This window comes from Diabrotica virgifera, chromosome 8 (assembly GCF_917563875.1).
Source record: "Diabrotica virgifera virgifera chromosome 8, PGI_DIABVI_V3a".
Lineage (NCBI taxonomy): Eukaryota > Metazoa > Arthropoda > Insecta > Coleoptera > Chrysomelidae > Diabrotica > Diabrotica virgifera.
In genome coordinates, this window is record NC_065450.1 from 28952642 (window position 1) to 28977324 (window position 24683).

The window sequence follows — 24683 nt, forward strand, 5'->3', positions numbered from 1 at the left end:
AAATGTTGTATTTTATTAACTAGTTCTAGTGTATTTTTTACGGTGAATTTAGGTGAAAATTTAGTGTATTCTGTAATAATATCTGACAGTTTTTTTGAAAGTTTATATGACGGAGCTGTATAAAAAGAAACTACAGGTCTTATTGGGTGGTCAGGTTTGTGTAGTTTAATAAAAGAGTATAATTTAGGGGGTTGTGGGTTCATAATATTAAGGTATTTCTGTTCTGTTGGATTTAGTATTGATTTTGAATTTTCAATGGCTAGTTTAATTTGTTTTCGGTATTTTTCTGTGGGGTCTTTGTTTAGTGTTATACTATTTTGGTTATTTAAAAATTCTATTGTTTTGTTATTATAGTCACTTTTATCGATAGCAATAGTAGTGTTACCTTTGTCTGCTTTTGTAAATATTATGTTATCTTTTATTGATTTATTTTTAATCGAAACGGCTATTTGGTTTTCTTTGTAACAGGAATTATTAGTTTCACTACCTCCATCGGTAATAGATTTTGCAATGATGCTTTTTTCTATGTTATTGGCAGTTTTATTTAACGCTACTTCACATTCTACACCTAAATATTCTAAATTTTTTTGATTATTATGTTGAGGCAAGTTATGTTTGAATCCTTTCTCTAAAAGTTCTATCTCACTATTATTGAATATGGTATCTGTTAAGTTTTTAAATCTATTGAAAAAAGTATGATTTGAAAAATTTTTTGTATAATGAGTATTGAAATTTTTACTATTGCAAATTAGATTATTTAGTTTTTTACATTGTGTATTATATTTTTTTCTATTATATTATCTACTTCTGTTCTTACGTTAGAGTCTAGGATGTCAAATTCTATATTATCTAATCTATAATGTAATTCTGAATGACATATCTTAAGATAAACAACTATAATATCTCGTTTCCTGTATTGGGTGCTTCTATCCCGTTTCAGCCATCTGGTCTGACCCTGTTGGATACCTGCTATCGCGGCGGCACTGCGGTTGTTGGTTTTTAACTTTATGTATTTCGGGAAAACGTTGTATTTCACGCACATGTTAAGAAACCAGATATTTTGTGTTGTTAATCTACGCTTTAAAAGCAATCTTGAAAACAATATGGTCAATATAGCCCTGTATTGGCTTCCTTTAAATAATTGATGGATTCGACCGTTACTTGATGGAAGTTCATTTTATCTCACAATAAAACACTGAAAAACGTTTGTTTTTCTATACTTCCACAAAATTTATTACAACTATGTTATTACTACAGCTGTTTCGGCAAAGTGCCTTTCTCAAGTGATATATTTTACAATGTGTTTGCCTTTTTAAGTCTTTAACTGAAGAGGTTGAGGAGTGGGGAACTGTTTGTCTCGAGTTGGTCATTCAGAATTATATCTGTATTTTTCAATTTATTAATTTCCATTGATTCTAAAAGTGATAGCTTAAGGCCTTTATTTTGAATATGTAGAATTTGAAACTCTTCATTGAAAGAATGATTATGATCTAGAAGGTGAAGTGCGTATGTAGAAGTGTCTGTTTTTCTATTGTTGAAAGCCCTTTTGTGTTCTGCTATCCGTTTGTCAGAACACAAAAGGGCTTTCAACAATAGAAAAACAGACATTTCTACATACGCACTTCACCTTCTAGATCATAATCATTCTTTCAATGAAGAGTTTCAAATTCTACATATTCAAAATAAAGGCCTTAAGCTATCACTTTTAGAATCAATGGAACTTAATAAATTGAAAAATACAGATATAATTCTGAATGACCAACTCGAGACAAACAGTTCCCCACTCCTCAACCTCTTCAGTTAAAGACTTAAAAAGGCAAACACATTGTAAAATATATCACTTGAGAAAGGCACTTTGCCGAAACAGCTGTAGTAATAACATAGTTGTAATAAATTTTGTGGAAGTATAGAAAAACAAACGTTTTTCAGTGTTTTATTGTGAGATCCATCAAGTAACGGTCGAATCCATCAATTATTTAAATGAAGCCAATACAGGGCTATTGACCATATTGTTTTCAAGATTGCTTTTAAAGCGTAGATTAACAACACAAAATATCTGGTTTCTTAACATGTGCGTGAAATACAACGTTTTCCCGAAATACATAAAGTTAAAAACCAACAACCGCAGTGCCGCCGCGATAGCAGGTATCCAACAGGGTCAGACCAGATGGCTGAAACGGGATAGAAGCACCCAGTACAGGAAACGAGATATTATAGTTGTTTATCTTAAGGTATGTCATTCAGAATTACATTATAGATTAGATAATATAGAATTTGACATCCTAGACTCTAACGTAAGAACAGAAGTAGATAATATAATAGACAAAAAATATAATACACAATGTAAAAAACTAAATAATCTAATTTGCAATAGTAAAAATTTCAATACTCATTATCATTATACAAAAAATTTTTCAAATCATACTTTTTTCAATAGATTTAAAAACTTAACAGATACCATATTCAATAATAGTGAGATAGAACTTTTAGAGAAAGGATTCAAACATAACTTGCCTCAACATAATAATCAAAAAAATTTAGAATATTTAGGTGTAGAATGTGAAGTAGCGTTAAATAAAACTGCCAATAACATAGAAAAAAGCATCATTGCAAAATCTATTACCGATGTAGGTAGTGAAACTAATAATTCCTGTTACAAAGGAAACCAAATAGCCGTTTCAATTAAAAATAAATCAATAAAACATGACATAATATTTACAAAAGCAGACAAAGGTAACACTACTATTGCTATCGATAAAAGTGACTATAATAACAAAACAATAGAATTTTTAAATAACCAAAATAGTATAACACTAAACAAAGACCCCACAGAAAAATACCGAAAACAAATTAAACCAGCCATTGAAAATTCAAAATCAATACTAAGTCCAACAGAACAGAAATACCTTAATATTATGAACCCACAACCCCCTAAATTATACTCTTTTATTAAACTACACAAACCTGACCACCCAATAAGACCTGTAGTTTCTTTTTATACAGCTCCGTCATATAAACTTTCAAAAAAACTGTCAGATATTTTTACAGAATACACTAAATTTTCACCAAAATTCACCGTAAAAAATACACTAGAACTAGTTAATAAAATACAACATTTTCAATTGCCCAACAACTCCAGACTAATTTCATTTGACGTAAAAAATATTTTTCCTAGTGTTCCTCCTACAGAAACTTTTGTTTTAGTTAAAAACCTTTTAGAATATAATAGTACAAATCCGATCATTGCATCTGAAATTTTACACCTTCTTGAAATTTGCATAAATCAAGACTATTTTGAATTCAATAATCAAATTTACACAAACAACAGTGCAGGACTTATTATGGGTAATCCTCTAAGCCCATTACTATCAGATATATTTATGAACCAACTTTAAACAACAATTTCTAAACACCCCTTATTTAAACAGTTCTTATATTGGTGGAGATACGTGGATGACATACTAGTCTGCTTTACAGGAACTAACAGACAACTTGACCAATTTCTATCATACATTAATTCACTTCATAGTAATATTGAGTTCACAATAGAAACAGAACAGAATAATTCCATAAACTTTCTAGATGTAACGATTACCAGACTACACAACAAACATGAGTTCTCCGTATATCATAAACCTACCCATACTGACACAACTATACACAATTCATCATCCCATCCTACACAACACAAATTAGCAGCCTACCATAGCATGATACATAGACTGACAGAAATTCCTATGACAAAAAATAACTTCGAGACAGAACTAAATATCATTAGGCAAATAGCAGTAAACAATGGCTATAACGAACAAAGAGTTAACAACATTTTAAACCAAAAACTCCATAAGAAAGCCTTGAAATTAGTGTATCCACCACCACAGAAAGAACCCAGTACCTTCTGCTCTCTCACATATACTGGCTGTGCGAATCTTGTAATTAATTTCCACACATAAGAATGAGTCGATTTCTGCTACTGGTAAACTGTCACCAATACCCAAATTAAAGCACCAGATGCAAACTAAATTTTATTTATAAAGCGAGAATGTTTAATATTACACTAATTTACCGTACAACTTATTTAACTTAATTAAATCGCACTAGAAAATAGAGACTGTCTTTATGATTTAAAAATGCGTGAAAGTGAAAGAATGTGTGTGTGTTCTGTTTGGCGATTGAGATGAGAGTGTTTTTAAATTTCCCTTATTTTATGTCGATTTACGGAAAAAGCGAACGAGACCTAATTTTAATTTACTGAATGGGACATGTGTAGATATTAACTCATTTTTTACTACCAAAGAAAAGGAAATGATTGTTCATGGTTTTGACGAATATGGTACTAAAATGGATTTTATATTTTTATGAATCAATAAGGGGCTTTAACTAATTATGTTTTATTATAGTAGTTCCCGTTGGTTGTGTGTAACCGAGATTTTATTCATTTGGTAGAATTTAAGTATACAGGGGAAACAAAAGTATGTTGTAATTTCAACACTGGCAAAATAACAACAAAAATAGCCAGATACATAAAAAAGAAAGGAATAACACCAGCTTTCAGAACTAACAACAACTTAAGCAAACATATTAAAAACAACAAAAGCCGAAAGAGAAAGCAATTACAGAGTGGTGTGTACAAACTAACTTGTGGTGACTGTCCGAAAACTTACATCGGTCAAACTGGCAGAACTTTTGACAAAGGGATAGCAGAACACAAAAGGGCTTTCAACAATAGAAAAACAGACACTTCTACATACGCACTTCACCTTCTAGATCATAATCATTCTTTCAATGAAGAGTTTCAAATTCTACATATTCAAAATAAAGGCCTTAAGCTATCACTTTTAGAATCAATGGAAATTAATAAATTGAAAAATACAGATATAATTCTGAATGACCAACTCGAGACAAACAGTTCCCCACTCCTCAACCTCTTCAGTTAAAGACTTAAAAAGGCAAACACATTGTAAAATATATCACTTGAGAAAGGCACTTTGCCGAAACAGCTGTAGTAATAACATAGTTGTAATAAATTTTGTGGAAGTATAGAAAAACAAACGTTTTTCAGTGTTTTATTGTGAGATAAAATGAACTTCCATCAAGTAACGGTCGAATCCATCAATTATTTAAAGATTTAAGAATTTTAACCGGAATGTCTGATTAAGCATATGCAATATAATAATAGATGTCGTTGTATTTTTATGAGTGTTTCCTTAAAAAAATAATTTTTGGATTAAATTTCATAATATATTTGGTGTATATTAGATTTTTTTAAGTTTGAAAGAAAAAGTCGATATGGTTCATTATGGAGAGAAGCATAAGTTAAATGTTAGACAGTTAGCTGAAAAATTTGGAATTGGAAAACTTCAAGGCAGTGAAATTTTGAAACATAAAAGTGATTCAATGAATCAGTTTTCTGAGAACGGTCACCTGGAAGCGAAAAGCAAATTTTTGAAAACCGATGGTACTGTATTAGACCTATAAATAATTGTTTTCGATAGGTTTTGTGAAGTGCGGTCTAAAAATATTCCCGTTTCTGGTGAAATTATTCAAAAAAAGGCATTAGAAGTTGCAAGGGAACTAAGCGTTGGGTTTTGTTCCAACACAACGAAGAACCATCATGTAACGATCACGTTACTATAAAATATGTAATACGTTCCATGCATTCTGTGTCTGTATATCGTGTGTTCCATGGGTTATTTTGTTTTCGTTGTGATGGAACAAGCCTATTATTAACGCAGATGAGACGGGATTATTTTTTAGAGTTTAGAGCATTACCCAAGAAAACTTATACCCTGAAAGGAGAAAGGGGCATTGAAGGCAAGGCTTCTAAAGATAGGATCACAATTCTATTTTGTACCAATATAATATTTTGATAGAAGAATGCAGAGAGAAAATCGAAAAGTTCAATATTCAATCTTCATAGACAATGCTGAGTGGTCATCCAAAACTTGTGTAATGTAATATTAAACCTAGTATCTCTTTTTATATGTACATATATGCACTTATTTTTAAAACATTTAAGTTAACAAATAAGTAAAACATATTTTTTTCTTTTCAACGGACACCTCCTTTAAACGGACACTTTATGAAGAACGACTACTGTCCGTTCAAGGAAGAGTTCACTGTACTTGTACGTATGTATGTACTTTTAAAATATCTTAAAAAGAATATGTATTTATAGGAAGAATAATGTTAAATCTAAACGGGAACTGGTGTATGTTTTCAAAAGACTGATAGTGTGTAAATAAATTTATTAAAACCAGTGGTTATATCCCTGGGTTTATTTTAAACTAAAGAATGTGTTTGTTCGAAGTTTTCTCTTCTTTTGAGGTTTTTACACCTATAAGACGATAGCTCTGATGATGGCATAATATGCTGAAAGTACTTAGCTGATTTAATAAATTTATTTACACACTATCAGTCTTTTGAAAACATACACCAGTTCCCGTTTAGATTTATATAGAAGTGTGTACAAGTCAAACAGTCTTTTTCTATAGAATAATGTTAGCCTTATAGATTATCAACTTATTATTTTTAGAATAGTTAACCCTCCGTTAGTCGCTAATAGCGACTAACGGAGACCGAGACCGACAATTTAAAAAAAATAGTTATTGCTATAACATTCATACAAATATTTTATATTGTGTATAGGAATGACTGAAAAATATTTTTGAAAATGTTTTATTGAAAAACAACAGATATAAAATGAAAAACCCTAGTATAACAATATACATATTGTTATTTGTAATATAAAAATATTCGCTAGGAACCATTTCCCATAATTCCAACAAACGTTTTTGTTCGGCTTCAAAGGACATCTATAAATAAGATTTGACCAAAACTTACCGATAACATGCAATAATAAGATGCTAAATCTTTACCTGAACTGTAAGTTATGCCAATAAAGTAATAACCACACCGTTAGTCGCTACGGAGTCTTGCACCGAAAATAACGGAGGGTTAATTAATAAAATTTATGTATGTAGGTATCCCGGACGAATGCATTTCTTAAAATTGTTTTAATTGTAGGTATGGTAAAAAAGTTTAAAAATTAATTTGTATTAAAGAAAAAAAATTTCGTTTTCATAATTGAAATTAATTTACCATTTTGATTTTACCATTAGTATTTATACATCGTTGGAACTTATTAGATACATTCAATTGCTGTTTATAAAAGAATACACCATTACCAGATCGTAACAGATCGGAATAATGCAAACGGAATAACGGAAACGACCCTTCTCATTCTGCCTGCATAGGAATTAACAAAGGTTTTATGAAAATAAAAACGCAAACACAAACAGGCACAGGGCACAGTGCACAGGCATTTGTATTTGTATCCAATCTATGATTGGTGCTGTGTTAGGAGGAAGAAGACGAACGACAAAGTGTACTAAAAACTAAGACTAGGAACATACATAATCTGTTTATTTTGTTTGTGGTGCTTGAAAATATTAAATTCATTTTGGTAACTCAATATTACTTAAATAGTAGGTAAGTACAAAATATATAAATTTTAGTTATAGTTTAGCTTCACTAAATATTATATAATATTTTTTTTCTCTGATTCTGGCTTTGGTTTAGAACTAGAACCTTTAGCCACGTAATTGTATAACTTATCACTAAGTCAGGGGAGTAATGTGTAGTGTGTGTGTTGAGTAAGTGTCTTGTTACTTTGCAAAGTCGACGTCATTGTCTTTGCAAAGAGACGCTAATTGTTTCCGAACGTCTGCGGTCCCTCATATAATATTTATATACATCTAATTAGGTATTATATTTATATATCCAGCATGTTTATTTTGATATGCACATAATACCTAAATATAATATATACTTACCTATATAATATTTATACAAATAACTAAAATTTATATGTACCTACTTACTTTTTAAGTAATATTGTAAAATGTACCAATTACATTCTCGTATGCAATTTTAATATGTAAATATGATAGTTGGTAGAATTTAGGATTAGATTAGATGACGATGAAAACATACTTCTGAGCAATATAGCTTTTGCTTGGAATATTTTTAAAAGTATATTCTTCCCACATACCTACTAAAAATATGTGCGGTTGTATATTCTAGGTATATAAATAGAAGGTTTATAGCACTTACTAGAAATCTGCAAAAAAGTATATTCTTGGTATATACTGAAAAGAAGTGCGGTAGTACATTCTAAGTATATACATAGAACGTTCAAGTACTGTAATGTAGTATATGTTGGGAAAAGTATTTTACTCCCAACAAAGTTGACAGTCGACGTTGCGCAAAGATGTGAAAATGCTTGGCAACATGGCATTTGATGGCTGTCAACTTGTCACTATTTTTGCTGTCATCAAGAAAATGGCAGAAAGAAAGCATGTAATTGTAATAAATTACCTTGTAAAAAGATTACCATTGTACAAAGAATTGTAATATAATGTAAATACTCTACAATACAGTCCATTATTAATAAAACCAACGCACATTTTGGTCCGTTAGAGACGGGTGAATGATGAAGTGCTTCGCTTTAAAAATAAATCTCCACGTCCACGTGATGAAAGCAGCAGCCATCAGCCATTATTCCGATATTCTGCAATAAATGAATGCAACTGAGGCACACACGGCATAATTGTGATGAATCTGGTCCATCCATTGTCCACAGGAAGAGCAGATTGCCGTGTTTATAGTATGGGCCCCAGACCATAAAACATTCACATTAGGCCAAGTACATAATATTACCTACTATGTAGCTTAATTTTGGTAACGTATTACATGTGCAAAGTAAGTAAGGCTTGTAAATAATATAGATAGACACATTTCAGCTATAACGTCTGAATAAAAAATCTCAAATATTGTGTTGTGAAGAAAAGTTTAACAATGAGTTCCAAACAAGAACTAACAATTTTAAAAGGTAAAAGAGATCAATATAGACGCTCTTTGGCTAGAATAAACGAGTTTGTTTGTCAACAAAATGATGGTGATATCACAGATATAGTGAGCCAACAACTTATTGTAAGACGAGAAAAATCTGATGATCTCTTAATTAAGTATTCAGATATTGATGCGGAAATTAAAACATTCGATAAGAAAGATCAAGACCAAATTGAGTCTTTTGAGGAGTTGTACTATAATGTACAATCTAAAATTAATGTTTTAATTTCCAAATCGAATTTAGGTCAGGCTAAGACACCAGGTGTAGATTGTGACAAGAGCAGAAATTCAGATTGGAGTCAGGGTATGCCTTCGACAAGGTTGCCTTACGTTAATATTCCTGCGTTTAATGGTGTAAACTTAGATGATTATAAACCATTTCAAAATCTATTTTTAGCTATAATTCACAAAAACAAATGTTTATCTGAGGTAGAGAAGCTGTTTTATTTGAGATCGTATCTAAAAGGTGAAGCTTTGGCTTTAATAAGCAATTTAGAGCTAACTGATGAGTCATACAAAGAGGCTTTAAAATTGTTGGATGAAAGATACAACAATGAAGCATTATTGGTAAGTAGTCACATTTATAAAATTTTAGATATGCCACCAGTAGTAAAGGGGACTAGTTCTAGTCTAAGAGAATTTGTTTCTCTTATAAAACAACAAGTGACTGCTCTGAAAAATCTAGGCGAACCAACTGATGCTTGGAATTCTCTGTTGGTATGTTTGCTTTCTAGAAAACTGGATTCACACACTAATAAATGTTTTCAACTTGACAGAGACAATTCCAAGTTATCAACCCTTAATGAGTTCTTGCAATATCTAGAAAATAGGGCCTTAGCTTTGGAGTCAGTCACAACAGCAGCTGATAATGTCAGTCGACAAAAAGTAAAAGTTTCTCATGTTACTGTAAATAATAAAAGTGACAAAAAATGTAAGTTTTGTCTTACTCTTGGCCATAAGCTATACCAATGTCAAAACTTTAAATTGGAAAGCTATGAAAATAAATCAGATTTCATTTTAAAAAACAAAATATGTATAGTGTGCCTAAATGCTCATTCGGGCAAATGTAGATTTAAATTTAAATGTCAAATTTGTTCTAGTTCAGAGCACAATTCTATTTTGTGCAATACTAATAATGTAGTGCAACATAAGGTAGGGTTAGTAGGAAGAATCCCCAATACCACAGTGCTTTTACCAACAGTAAAATTTAGAGTCAAAACAAAAGACAATCAATATTTAATAGTCAGAGGACTTATTGATTCTGGGTCAGAAGTGTCTCTTATAACACAACAGTTGGCAAAACAGTTAGGGCATAGTATTGATGCTTCACAAATGACTTTGGTAGGTGTCACAAATGGTGCCAAAAGTATCACAGAATCGGTTACAATAAAAATTGAGTCATGTATTTATAATTTTAGTATGGAAGTTACTTGCCATATTATAGAAAATATTACATGTATGTTACCACATTTGCAATTTGAAAGTAGTAAGCTTATCCCTAGTACCGTGCAGTTGTCAGATAATGCATTTAATACTCCTGGAACTATCGACGTTTTGTTAGGGGCTAATATTTTCTTTAGCATATTGCTTACTGGTACTATAAAGTTAGGTTGTAACAATTTAGTATTGCAAAACACATTTTTGGGTTATGTTGTCAGTGGAGAAATTCCTGAGGTGGTAAAAAATAAATTTATGTGCAATAATGCAGTCAGCTTGTGTATACAAAATAACACCAGTAGCGTAGATGTTAGTTCAAATCTAGAAAATATAATTTCAAAATTTTGGGAGTGTGAGCGAGTACCACAAGTCATAGTGGAGTATGATAACGATCAAGCTGCTTGTGAGCAAAGTTTTAGGAATTCAGTGTGTAGAATAAATAATCGTTTTCAAGTAGAATTGCCTTTAAAGAAAAATGCTGAAAGCTTGAATATTGGTGATAATTTTTCAGTAGCACACAGTAGATTTTTAAATCTAGAAAAGAGACTTCACGTTAATCCTGAATTGTTTGGGTCATACAAACAGTTCATTGATGAATATGTGGCCTTAGGCCATGCAAAAATTCTGAATTTGGGTGAAATTGATGTTAACAATCCAAGTAATTATTTTCTGAGTCATCATGCAGTTATAAGACAAGATAAGAAAACTACTAAGGTCAGAGTTGTGTTTGATGGAAGTTTAAAATCCAAGAGAGGTATAAGTCTGAATGAATGTATGTTTAATGGAGCAGTAGTACAGCCAGAGCTGTTCGACATATTAATTTCTTTTCGTAGGTTTGATTATACATTGTTAGCTGATATAGAAAAAATGTATAGAATGATCATGATTGATCCCAAGCATACATCTCTTTTAAACATTCTTTGGAGAGAACATCCAAACATGCCATTAAAAATTATATAGTTGTTAACAGTTACGTATGGTCTTCGCAGTTCTCCATTCCTGGCCACTCGTTGTCTTGTTGAGTTAGCAAAGAACTTTCAATATCAATATCCTTTAGGTGCTGAGGTGCTTTTGAAGAACACATATGTTGATGATGTCTTTTGTTCAAGCAATTCTTTAGAAGATGCCATTGAAACTCAAAGGCAACTAATTTCAATTTTAAACCTAGGATCATTCAAATTGCATAAATGGTCATCAAATTCAAAAACAATTCTAAAAGAAATTCCCACTCATCTGCAACATTTGGATGATAAGGATTTCTCTCAAAACAATTTTGTTATTAAAGCACTTGGACTTGAGTACAATGTTAGAACAGATAATTTTGAAATCTCAGTGCCAAGAACTAATTTTGAAACATGTGTCACAAAAAGGCAAATCCTTAGTGCTATTTCAAAACTTTGGGATCCAATGGGTATTTGTGGACCTATTTTAGTAGAATCCAAACTAATAATGCAGAAACTATGGTTAGCTAAATTAAAATGGGATGAAGTAGTTTCTGATGAGTTATTAGATTTATGGAAAAAATTTTCCAGTGAGCTTGCTCAAATGGAAAAAATTATTTTACCAAGGAATTTAAAGTTCACAGGGGCATCTAGTATATCTCTTATTGGATTTTGTGACTCTAGTATTTATGCCTATGGTGCAGTAATATATACACAGACTATAAAAGATGAAAAAATTCATATTAATCTTTTGTGTTCGAAGTCACGAATTGCACCAATCAACAAAAAACTCTCCATTCCTCGCCTTGAGTTAAATAGTGCTCTTTTACTGAGTAACCTGATTAATAAAAATTTTCTGTTATTTAAAAATGAAGTTTCAAAAGTATATTTATATTCTGACTCGAATATTGTATTAGCATGGATAAAAAATGACCCAATTAATTTAAATCCCTATGTTGCTAATAGAATAACTAAAATCCAAAGTTTAACGAGGGATTTTAAATGGGGTTATGTTCCATCAAAACAAAATCCTGCGGATTGTCTGAGCAGAGGAGTGTCCCCACTAGACTTGAAGTTGGATTCAATTTGGTTTACAGGACCAGATTTTGTAAAAAATAATGACATCTCATTGAATTTGTCCAAAATTCCTCAATTGAAAGGACCTCTTCCAGAACAAAAGAAAAAAGTAATGGTTGTAAATGTTCAAGAGTCGAAAACTTTTTTCACAGACTTTTCTAATTTGTGTAGATTACAACGAGTGACTGCATACATTTTGAGATTTGCTTACAACGTAAGTAATAACAACAACAAAAAATATGGGAATTTAACTGTTGAAGAATTAGACACAGCTTTAAAAAGAATCATAAAAAGTGAGCAATATCAAAAGTTTTCCAATGAAATCAAGTTATTAAATAAAAAAGAAAACATTAAATCCAATTTAAAAAATTTACATCCATTCATGGATAGTGAGGGCTTGATTCGTGTGGGGGGGAGGTTGCACAATGCAAATATTGCTTTTGATCAAAAGCACCCCATAATTTTGCCAAAAAATAGCCATGTTACTAATCTTATTATAAGGCGTGAACATATACGGTTATGTCATGCTGGCCTGAAACAAATTTTAAGTAGCCTACATTTGAAATATTGGCTTATTAGTGCACATAATGAAATTAAAAAGAACATTTTTAATTGTGTCATATGCTTTAGACTTAAAGGTCAAGTGGCTAACCAGTTAATGGGCTCACTGCCTACAGATAGGGTAAATTCAAATAGAGTTTTTAAAAACGTAGGAATAGATTTTTTTGGTCCTATTTCGTATTTAACTCCAGGACACTTTCTTATAGGGGAGCCAATTACAAGCTTCCCAGAAGTCAACTTAACACAGATTCCTGACAATCGTTTAAAGTTTTGGCAATTGTGTACCAAGATCAAGCAGGATTTCTGGAAAAAGTGGCATAAAGATTACTTAAATTCTTTACAAACGAAGCCTAAATGGCATCATAGTGTGCCGAATTTAACAGAAAACATGCTTGTTCTTGTTAAGGAGGACAATGTCCCTCCTTTACAATGGCCAATGGCAAGAATTGTGAGAACAATTCCAGGAAATGACTCCAAGGTTAGGGTGGTAGAGATAAGAACAGCCAAGGGGACTTATTTTCGATCAGTGACAAAGATAGCTCCTCTACCTATAAACTAAACCTTTGCTTTGTACATTTGTAAATTGCTTTGTAAATAGACTGTTAATTTGAACATACAACCAATGCAATGAAGAAAGGTGATTAGTGCGATCATTTTGGTGAAAAGTTTATAGTGCAAAATTTTAGTGCAAATTTTGGTAATTAAATGACTTTGTGTAAAGGTTTTCTTGCAACAATGTATGTATTACCTGTATGTAAATTTGTGTATATAGATAGAAATTTAAGTTAGTTTTTAAGTGTAAAAGTTTAAGAGTTTTATTTGATAGATTTCTATTGAGAGTGTCTTGTAAAAAAAACACAGGTAAAGCTATATTTACTTATAGATAATACTCAGATTCTCATAATTTCCTTTTTTATACCAATGTATGAATTAGTAAGGTGTCTATATACAATTATAAAAAAAAAATATTTTTTTTATACCAATGTATAAATTAATAAGGTGTCTATATACTCTTATAAAAAATATTTTTTATACCAATGTATAATTGTGTCTATATACACTCTACACTTATAAAAAAAAAACATTTCTAAATATTTGAAATATTATCAAACCTAACAATCTGAATTTCTACTAAGTTTAGATTTAAGCTGGTTTAATATACTATATAATTGTTGGCAATATTGGCTTCCTAAGGCCCCCAACATGTTGGGAAAAGTATTTTACTCCCAACAAAGTTGACAGTCGACGTTGCGCAAAGATGTGAAAATGCTTGGCAACATGGCATTTGATGGCTGTCAACTTGTCACTATTTTTGCTGTCATCAAGAAAATGGCAGAAAGAAAGCATGTAATTGTAATAAATTACCTTGTAAAAAGATTACCATTGTACAAAGAATTGTAATATAATGTAAATACTCTACAATACAGTCCGTTATTAATAAAACCAACGCACAGTATACATATACTCAGCATCTGCTCTGCACATTCGTAATGGTAATTACGCATATTCTCAGTACATACTTTTGAAAAGTATGTTCTATGAATCTACTAAGAACATGAAATTGTTATGTGGGTATTATATCTTTTTTAAGTAAAAATATTAAGAGAATAAAAGTTTTGATTCAAAAAGTATGTATAATGAGGGATAAAAAAATTGAACGTAATAAATGAGCGCTGAAAGACGTATGTGGCGCCCTCTGGGAAATACATCATTTTTGATGGCGAATTTAGATTTTTCATCACAAAAAACCCCTGCTTACCAAATTTCGTTTTGTTATATCATGCCTCTCAGGAAATATTAAAGAATAAATAAAATAAAAGTTTATCTTTGGCACCCTGTATTTCGGTTATTATCCACTTTTGTACTAAAGTAAGTTAGCTTAAATCGATCTATTTTAAGTTCTTGAATCTAAGGTTAAGCTGTGGCCCATTCGCTACCAAACACCCTGTACATTGTATCTTTATTGGGATCTCCACTTCAACACCAGTTTAACCATATACAATACGTTCGATTTTGTGTAGCATGAACATCTTAAAAAGATAAGATAAAAACATTGCTAAAATTAATGTCTACTTAATCAAGTGTACAAAATGTCATCCGTTGGTAATTTGACAATATCCTAACACTTGCTGGCTTAGTTTTATAAATTATATTTTTCAAGTGTCCCCAATACAAATAATATCCATGATTCAAATCGGGTGAACAGGTGATTTGATAGTGTGAATGTTTAAATAAATTCTTATGGAATACACGCAAGACTGAAGAATGACCTAAATCATGCATTTGTGAAGCTCTGCGCGAGGATCTAAATGTAAGTGAGTCTTTAATGAAATTCTGCATTAAATTTAAAGTTGCATTGTAATTTATAAAGCTGGGTACTCACTTGAGCACGAACAAGCCGAGGCCGTACGGGGCAATCAGTGAGGACGTCATCCGAGGCGAGGCAAATATGCTCAAATCGTTCGCCGCACGCCTCGGACGGATTCATTTGTTGTCGGTTTATCAAAGGGATTTGTGCCTCAGTGTGGACGTTTTTTAAATATTTTTAAACATGCGGTTGCGTTTCAATTCTTCATTTGTAAACAAGCAATGAATGTAGCCTACATAATATACAAAACGGTGTTAAAAGATTTGGATTTTGTTGAATTTTATTTCTTATCTTAAAATATTCCTTTATTTAAGACTTTATAAATCTACCTATAAAAAATGGAATGGAGCCAAAAGTTGTGTTTCAATACAGTAATAATACTGTACCTGTTACTTTTCCTTATGTATATGTATCACCTCATGGTATTAGCACCTCAACTGGTAAACTGGTGAATGAATCACCAGATGCAAGGAAATGCAGAGATATAGCTAGTCTTTCCTCGGGTGAAATGGCTTTTCTAAAATTTGTATTTTTTTTTACTTATTATGTTTCTTATGCCATCCAAAAAAAATCTTCTTGGGACATTCTCGTGAACTTATTAAACTTGCCAGTTTCATCAGCTAGCAGGTCGTTTAAAAAAAAACGGAAGAATTAATATTATTCACGCCTCTTTGTTTTAACAAAATTGGAGGAGGGCCATATTATACGCCTCTGCTGTTTACGTTTTTTAGTTTTTAATAATTTATAAATAATTATAAAACTAGCACAAGCCACAGACAATTGTTCGTTCGACATATTCGCTGCCTCAGGACGAATAAATGGATCACTGCTGCTCCAAGCCTCATGCGGGACGCGTGTTCTCATACATTTTTCACGACACGAGGCATTCCGAACGGCCTCGGCTTGCCTCATGCGTATTCGTGCTCAAGTGAGTACCCAGCTTAACATTTTTTTGTCTACCTGTTTGAATGCCATCTTTTACTGGCCCAGTACCGTCGCCTTATGAATAGGCTAACACCTATTATATATTATAGGTATATAAAGTTATTACTGCAAATTATAAAATTTTTCAATAAACGTCAAAGTATTGTCGTTGTTTACTGAGACCATTTGTCACTGAGAAATTTTACTTTACCCATCGTGACTAGATAAAATACCAAATGTGACTAATCATATCAGGAAAATGACTGGCAACATTGCAATCATCTTGCAATTTGAAATCTTAATATTGCAGCATAGGCGTACCCCGGCTTTTGTACAAATGGGACCATCTGTTTTAAAGATAACCATTGTTCCACTCTGTATAAAATATTACTAATTTGTACTTCGTACGTTACTCATTTTTAGTTCACGCTTTGTTCATTGCAAATTATATGTTATCTTTATTTATTTGCAGTTTAGTTTATATGTAACTATATAAGCTACCTTTAAATTTCCAACTAGTATAAACTCTATAAAAAGTGCTGTCGCTAGGGGGTACAACGGCCTCTTTTATTTAGATGGCCTTACCCAAGTTTTTTACATATTTTGACCCGTAGTACACGAATTTCTTGGGTAACAATTGATCCGGATGTCGATAATATTGCAAGATATAAACAAAGAACTTGCAAAATTACATAACAGCGATTTTTCGCAAAACAAAATATTTTTTGTATATTTTGGATCATTCTAAGCTAAAAATGTTCCCACAAGTTTTTCGTAGGGCGTACAGTTTTCGAGATAAAAGCAGTTTTAAAAAATCGGAAAATTGCAATTTTTAACCCGAATAACTTTTGATTAAAAAATAAAATAGCAATTCTGCTTACCTTATTTGAAATTCAAGCCAAATTATACCGGTTTTGATTATTTGCATTGCTAAAAATTAATTTTTTTATTTAAACAAAGTTAAACAAAGCTATAAACAAATAGTGTTTGAGCGCTTTGACGATTACCCAATATATGCGTTTTAATTCAGCGCTACGTAGAAATTGCCTGTTTGCAGGACCTACTCGTTCGATTTTAAAAAATGGGAGATGCTTTGAAAACATCACTTAAGCACTCAGGTGTTTATAGCTTTGTTTAACAATAAAAAAATTAATTTTTAACAATCCAAATAATCAAAATCGGTATAATTTGACTTGAGCTTTTAAATGCTGCAAGCAGAATTGCAATTTTATTTTTTAGTCAAAAGTTATTCGGGTTCAAAAATTGCAATTTTTCGATTTTTTGAAAGTTCAACCGCGTTTGTCTCGAAAACTGTGCACCCTACGGAAAAACTTGTAAGAACAGTTTTTCCTTGGAATGACCGAAAAAATACAAGAAAATGATTTGTTTTGTGAAAAGTCTCCGTTATGTAATGTTTGCAAGTTCTTTGTTTATACCTTATGGGCATCCGTATCAACTGTTCAAATACATAAAAGAACTTGGGTAAGTCCATCTAAATAAAGGAGGCCGTTGTAACCCCCCCCCCCCCCGGCAAAAAGCACAATTAATTATTCTTTGATTTTTTAGGTGCTTGGGGTAAGAGGGAACCAGCATGGGTAAATTTAAAAGGACTTTGGGGAAAGAGAAGTGAGGATAACAGCTACATCAATTAAAATTTAATTCCAGTATACATTTTAATTAAAGGTAAGAAATAATGATACAGTTAATTTCATGAAATTACAAGATTCTCGGTAGAACCTGATTCATAACTCCCATTACTACCGGAATGTGAATCCCTACAGTTTTTCTTCCTAGTTCTTCTATCTTCTTTACCAGTTTCCTGTGAGTTTTCGGGAACTTCACCACCCAGTTTCTTCCTTCTTTTTTGGGAAAATTTTGAATCCATACATTTCCTTGCAAATCCACATTCCATCTTTACGGGTAAACTCTCATAATTCCCAGGTCACCCTCCTCGTTAACTTCCGTTGAAGACTGCCACGTCTCCTGTTATTTCAGTGATGTCCTCGTGATCCTCCGGGCAGTCTTCATCTATTAGGCCTGCATCCCGCGTACCAAAAAAAAGTTTATTGATAGCAAGCTGAAACTTTGTTAATAGCTTAACTTTACGGTGTCTAGTCGGACAAAATTTGATGTATGGGAGCACTGGAACAGGGGAAGTTTTAATTGTGGAACATGATTTTAGTTGTGGAACGTGTAATCCTGACAAGTTTATGACTGTGAAAACTAATAGGCTGTTTTTAAGTTTATTCAATAGTAAACTTTATATAATGTATGAAAAAATGTTTGTCCAACAAATATATATGTTGGACATTTTAATAATTCCGACACATAAAACATGTCAAATGACAGGAATTATGTTGATGGTAAATAGCAGTGTGATTTTTGCATGAGAGTTTAATGAAAGGGTAGCCAATCAATTGGAAGTTCTGTGCGGAAAAATACAAGGAAGGTTTTCGTAGTCTGACGTTCGAAACCTGTAACCTGTTACACACAATTAAAACTTCATTTGTTGACATTCAAGCTGTTAACAAATTTTCAGTTTGCTATTAACAAACTTTTTTTAATACGCGGGATCCAGACCTATATTGTCTCCTTCTCTTCCTCGCATATTGCCATCTAGTTCGCGATAGCGTTCACCCTTATTTTAATGATTTCTGGTCCACTTGAACTCCCTTTGTCACCCTCTTCTTTCCCTTCAAGGGTTCCATGCTGATCTACACTTCCTGGATATAATCTAGAATCCGATTTCTTCTTCCTATTCTTCTTTTTGTATAGCTTCGTTGTTTTGGGGAATGTCAGCGAAATTTCTGTATCAAATGTTCCGGGTTCAATACGACCATCACCAAAACTCTCCTGGACCCAAAAAATTCAGATTTAAGATTTTTCTGTCCACTATGTTATTCGCCTAGCCTCAGATATTTAAATGAAAAAATAACAAATCTATCAAAAAATCAGATACCACAAGAGGACTTACTTAGAACTAATGCCTTAATTCAACTAACTAAAAAACTGACTGATAATTTGCCCGTTTTCACGGAGATATACGATCTATTAAAAAAAATGATGGCAAATTGGATTACCTTACAAAAAAATTGACGAGATCGATAAATTAAATAGCCTACTGAAACCTGAATATCTTTTAAAATCGATACGCAACAAGATATCTTTAATACTTCGTCAGTTTTTTTCGGCTGTTCCAATGAGACTATTAAGGTTCAAGTTAAAGACTCAAATTCATCCGAGATAAAATTGGGATTACAAAGGCTATCTGCAAACATCAGCCGAATATGTAACCAGATGAGTAATCTTTCCAACAAACTACCCGCTACACAAACTGAAAAAGAAATATCAAAAAAAAAGATATTGCATGTCACTTCAAGCACCCAAACTGATGACCCTAAACAGATCCAAACCTGCCCAGAAAGAAAGTCAAAAATTTCAGAAAGATAAGTGTCACTTTATTGTTATTAGTAACTTAACCCCAGTTTACACCCCTATACAAATAGTTCACTACATTAAAAAGAGACTAGTTATTAAGGATTATATTAGATGTTACGCCCTCCTTAAAGACGCCAACACAGCAACTGGTTTCTCATTCAAAATAGGCATAAAATCAAAACCTAATTAATAATGTTTTTTTTTAATAATAATGACTAATTTTTAAATAATAATGACTAATTATTTAATAAGGAAATTTGGCCACCTGGTGTCAACATTAAATGGTCTACAGAATCATCATACTCTGAACCAAAGACTTCATCTGAAGAAAATATGAATCCGAAGTACATCAGAAGCCCGGTTAGCTTGGAAAATCCAATTACCTTTCCAAACAAAAACAAAAATGAAGTTGAAGACACCAATATATTTACAGACAAGCAGGCCATCACAATTTGCAAATCTCAAGAGCCTTTCCGTTCCCATATCAATTTTGTTAAGAAAGATACTTTGGAACCATCCATAAATTTGGATCCTTTAACACCACCAAGACTTAGACTAACTAATAACTCGAACAGTCGATATCTTCTTGCAAGATTAAGGTAACCGGATATCTTAAAGGCAATTAAACTACATCTTGCTTTTCTACACGATCAGCCTGCTTCTGTATTTTATGACGGATATACCAACACCAGCGTGAAACTCTTTTTAGCTTCCGAAGGACTACCTACTAAGACTGAAGAACTACGAAAAGTTCTTTTAGAATTTAACCATGCCTATGGAATTGGTCCAGCTGAAGTGGAAGCTGATTTTGCGGCGTATAGGTCCTATCTCACTTCAAAAAGAATTATACACCTACAAAAGTCGAGGGAATGTCACCAAAGTTATTATTCCACTAGCTCTCCAAAACGAAATTTTTAAACAACACAACGTGTTCTGAGGGACTACAAACCTCAAATTATTTTAGTGATGACAACTTTGGCATGGTTCTGATTAATATTCGTTCTATAAGAAATAAAACTGATGAATTATTTTTGTTTCTGGAAGAATTATGATTTCCCCCGATAGTTGCGGTTACAGAGCACTGGCTTGAAGTCAACGAGCCTCTTTTTGTAGAAAAATATACCACAATTGCCAGGTATGATCGTCCCAGTTCGGCTCATGGAGGCACCCTAATTCCCTCTAGAAATGTTGATTTTTCTGTGGTAACAAAATATGACTTTTTGTTAAGTGAATCCTTCTTTGAGTTTTCCTTAGTTTATAATAAAAATCTTAATCTTTACATTATTTGCATTTATAGATCACCTGACTCTACCGTGGAACTATTTTTTTAGAACCTGCTAAATTTGTTAGATAACCTGCCTCATAAAAGCAGAAAAATTATATGCGGTGATTTTAACATTATTTATGCTGCTGCTTGTGCTACCCAAGTGCCCCTGGCCAACATATTTGAATCGTATGGTCTCTCAATGCACGTTAATTCTTCTACAAGAATTACAAAAAATACATCTACCATAATCGATTATATTGTCTCCGATTTCTCATCCCTTGATGTCTGCTCTACAGTTATTAATGCGGGACTATCTAATCATGAAGCAGTGTATACGAAGTTTAACATCTTCAGCAAACCCTCCTCCCGACGTTTAGGTAGGACCTTTTCCACCCAGAATTTTCGAAAATTCCAAAATGTATGCTTAACTTCTGAGTGGCACTTTCCTTCTATAGGCATGGACTATAATTTCAGTGTTTTTCTAGACAAGCTTCTCCGCATGTTCATGAAGGCATTTCCTTTAATCCCTATTAAGCCAAAACATCGGAAACCTTGGGTTACGAAAGGTATTCGCATATCAGCCAAGAATATGCGTTCACTACTATACATCAAGTTTACTACCAATGTTTCTGTCACTGAATATATCACGAAGTACAGGACAACATATCTGAAACTTGTCAAATCAGCTTAAAAACCCTATTATCAAAATCGTCTGGGAAGCTCTAAAAGTGTTGCAAAAGAAACTTGGTCTATAATAAACGATCTTCGAAATAAAACTCACACAGCTCAATCATTGTCCCTTCCAAATCCTGAAAGTCTAAACGACTACTTCGTTAATGTGAGTAAAAATATAACATCAACAATTTTGCCGCAATAATAGTCCATTTCCTATCTTCCTAATTCAAGAAAGGTCTCGAATTCAATCTTTTTACGACCAGTCGATAACTCTGAACTGATCCAAACAATCGATAGTATCAAAAGCAAATCATCTTGTAGTACTGATAGACTATCTATAAAAATTTTCTCTAATCTCATAGAAAATGTGTTGGAAATCCTCGTCTCTCTAATTAATGATTCCTTCGAAAAAGGTAAATTTCCAGAGTGCCTAAAGACAGCCATTATTATTCCTCTTCATAAGGGTGGTGAAAAATCTGATGCCTGCAACTATAGACCTATTGCCTTACTACCGGTACTCTCCAAAATTATCGAGAGACTCATTAAACTCGACTTATATCCTTTATCGTTGATAACAACATTTTATCACAAAATCAGTTCGGCTTTTTAACAAATAATTGTACCACTAATGCCATGTTTTTTGTACTACATGAGGTTTACCAAGCACTAAACAATAATCTTTATACTGCCACTGTTTTCTGCTACTATGCCAAAGCTTTTGATTGTGTAAATCACGACATCTTGATTACAAAACTAAATTTCTATGGAATTCGAGCTATTAGAGAGAGCTATCGAGAATAATAGGAAACAACTAGTTAGAGCAAATGATACTGACTCTAGTCTCAAAAACATTGTATGTGGAGTACCACAAGGTTCAATATTGGGTCCTCTTCTCTTCCTTATCTGTATAAATGACATCACCAATTTAAAAATCGATGGGAAAATTTTTCTTTTTGCTGATGATACTAGTATCACTTGGAGCAGCTCAACTATTGCATCTCTTCATGAAACTATAACTTCGGATCTACTGACGATAAAGACCTGGTCTGACTCTAATTTACTCTCTTTTAACGTAAATAAAACATCTTATAAAGGAGCTCTTCAACCTCTGCCTCTTAATAACAGCCAGATCAGTACCGTTGATTCTGTAAAATTTCTTGGTATTTTTTTATACTGCAACCTCAAATGGTCCCTTCATATCGATTCGATAAGTAAGAAACTCGCCTCAGCTTGCTATGCAATAAGATCTGTCTCAAGGGAACTCAATTTAGCATCTTCTAAAATAAAATATTTTTCGTTGTTCGAGTCTCATCTTCGATATGGTCTTCCTTTTTGGGGTTCTAGTACAGCTGCTCAATTTGATGTTATTTTTGAATTTCAAAAAAGAGCAATAAGATATCTGCTTGGCCTCAGAAGATCTACACATTGCAGAAGTTACTTCAGAGATCACGGAATTTTAACACTTTCATCTTTATATAGTCTAGAAACGATGTTTAATTCGTAAACACCTTCATGTCTTTCCAGCAAGGTCCAATCATTTTTACTCCACCAGAAATTCAATCTTTGACATTAATTTACCGATTCCATCCACTGAGTTAGTAAAGAAATCTATATTATATTCCGCAAAGAAACTGTACAACCATCTCCCGTTACAAATTAAATCTGCAACATCTTCCCAAAGCTCCGTAAAATGACAAAAGCCTATCTATCTAAAAGACCATACTATTCAATAGAAGAATTTCTTAATGAATAACTAAGAAAATTGGGTTTCATGCGCACTAGCATAAACTTGTCAATTCCTTATGTATTTTTATTTTATTTGTTGTAAGTATGTTCAATTTGCAATTTATATAAATTTTGCAATAAATTGTTTTTGTCTTGGCTTTTATATCTTATATTATACTGTACATATATTGACGATTTATCTAATTTTAGTAAATTGTAGTTGTTATTTGTTATTGATATTATGTTTTCTTTTGACTGTATGTAAGCTTTGTCCATAAAATTGTAAAAATTTTCAGTGACAATAAAGCATATTTCTATTCTATTCTATCCTATTGACATGACTCTGTCTGTTTTTTCAATATGCCTCTAGTAAGTTGTCGATCCATCGTTTTCGTGGTCTTCCTACTGATCATCTTCCTATTGGGGAACCGTCTCTCGCTGTCCTGACTACCCTATTTGTTGTCATTCGGCTTATGTGGTCATTCCATTCGATTCTTCTGTTTCTTACCCAGTTATTAATGTTATCCACCTTGCATCTCCGTCGTATATCTGTACTTCTAGCTCTGTCCCATAGAGTCTTACCATCGATTTTTCGAAGGGTTTTCATCTCAGCTTTTTCGAGCAATCTTTTTGTTCTCTCTGTGTCGGGTCGTGCTTCTGACGCGTATGTCGTTATTGGTCTGATGACTGTTTTGTAAATTCTGCCTTTCATTTCTTTTCCGATATTTTTATTTCTCCATATTGTGTCATTCAGGCAACTTGCGGCTCTGTTTGCTCTATTCACTTGATCTTCCACTTCTGTTTCGAGCCTTCCGTAGCTAGGTAGTGTGATGCCTAGATATTTAAAGTCCATCACTTGTTCTATTATCTGACCTTACAGCTCCAATTTACATCTTATCTCCTAACCTAATCCGATTTCTTAGGATGTAATCCTCCTTCTTTATGGATAGCATTGTATTTAGCAGGTCCCCTATGAGTTTTTCGCGTGTGCTACGATATCCTGAAGATGCTCAAATTTTACCTTGCTTTGTAGTTGAATTATTGTTCCTCTCCCTACGCACTGATCGTTTCAATCTTCCTACTAGATTTTGTTTTTCTTTGACTCTGCTTTTGCCATTCTTGCATTTTCTTTCCTTAAAATCTTACACTTTATTATACTTTTCCGTTTTTCTCTTCGTTTTTCCCTCGTTCTCTTCTCCTCTTCTCATTCTTCCCTTCTTTGTCTAGGTTTGCTGTTTCTTGCTTTCCCCTTTTGTCTCTTATCTTCCCTATCTTTCCCGTTGCTTTTACTTGCACTTTTCTATCTCCACTTTATTTCTTTTCTTTAAGTTCTCTTCTCCAGGTTTCCACTCGACTT

General features: G+C 32.6%; 1 protein-coding gene across 3 annotated transcripts in view; it reads left to right on the plus strand.

The window, feature by feature from the left end:
* Positions 1 to 24683, plus strand: part of LOC114336294 (allatostatins MIP) — a 709306-nt gene that overhangs the window by 677504 nt on the left and 7119 nt on the right. For 2 of the 3 annotated variants that reach the window (XM_050659891.1, XM_050659892.1), the window contains one exon: positions 17788 to 17904. In XM_050659891.1, the coding sequence (XP_050515848.1) occupies positions 17788 to 17873 (86 nt within the window). In that variant the 3' untranslated portion in view covers positions 17874 to 17904. Of the gene's footprint in view, positions 1 to 8769; positions 9481 to 17787; positions 17905 to 24683 lie in introns of those variants that run through there. The other variant, XR_007700426.1, reaches the window with a different exon arrangement.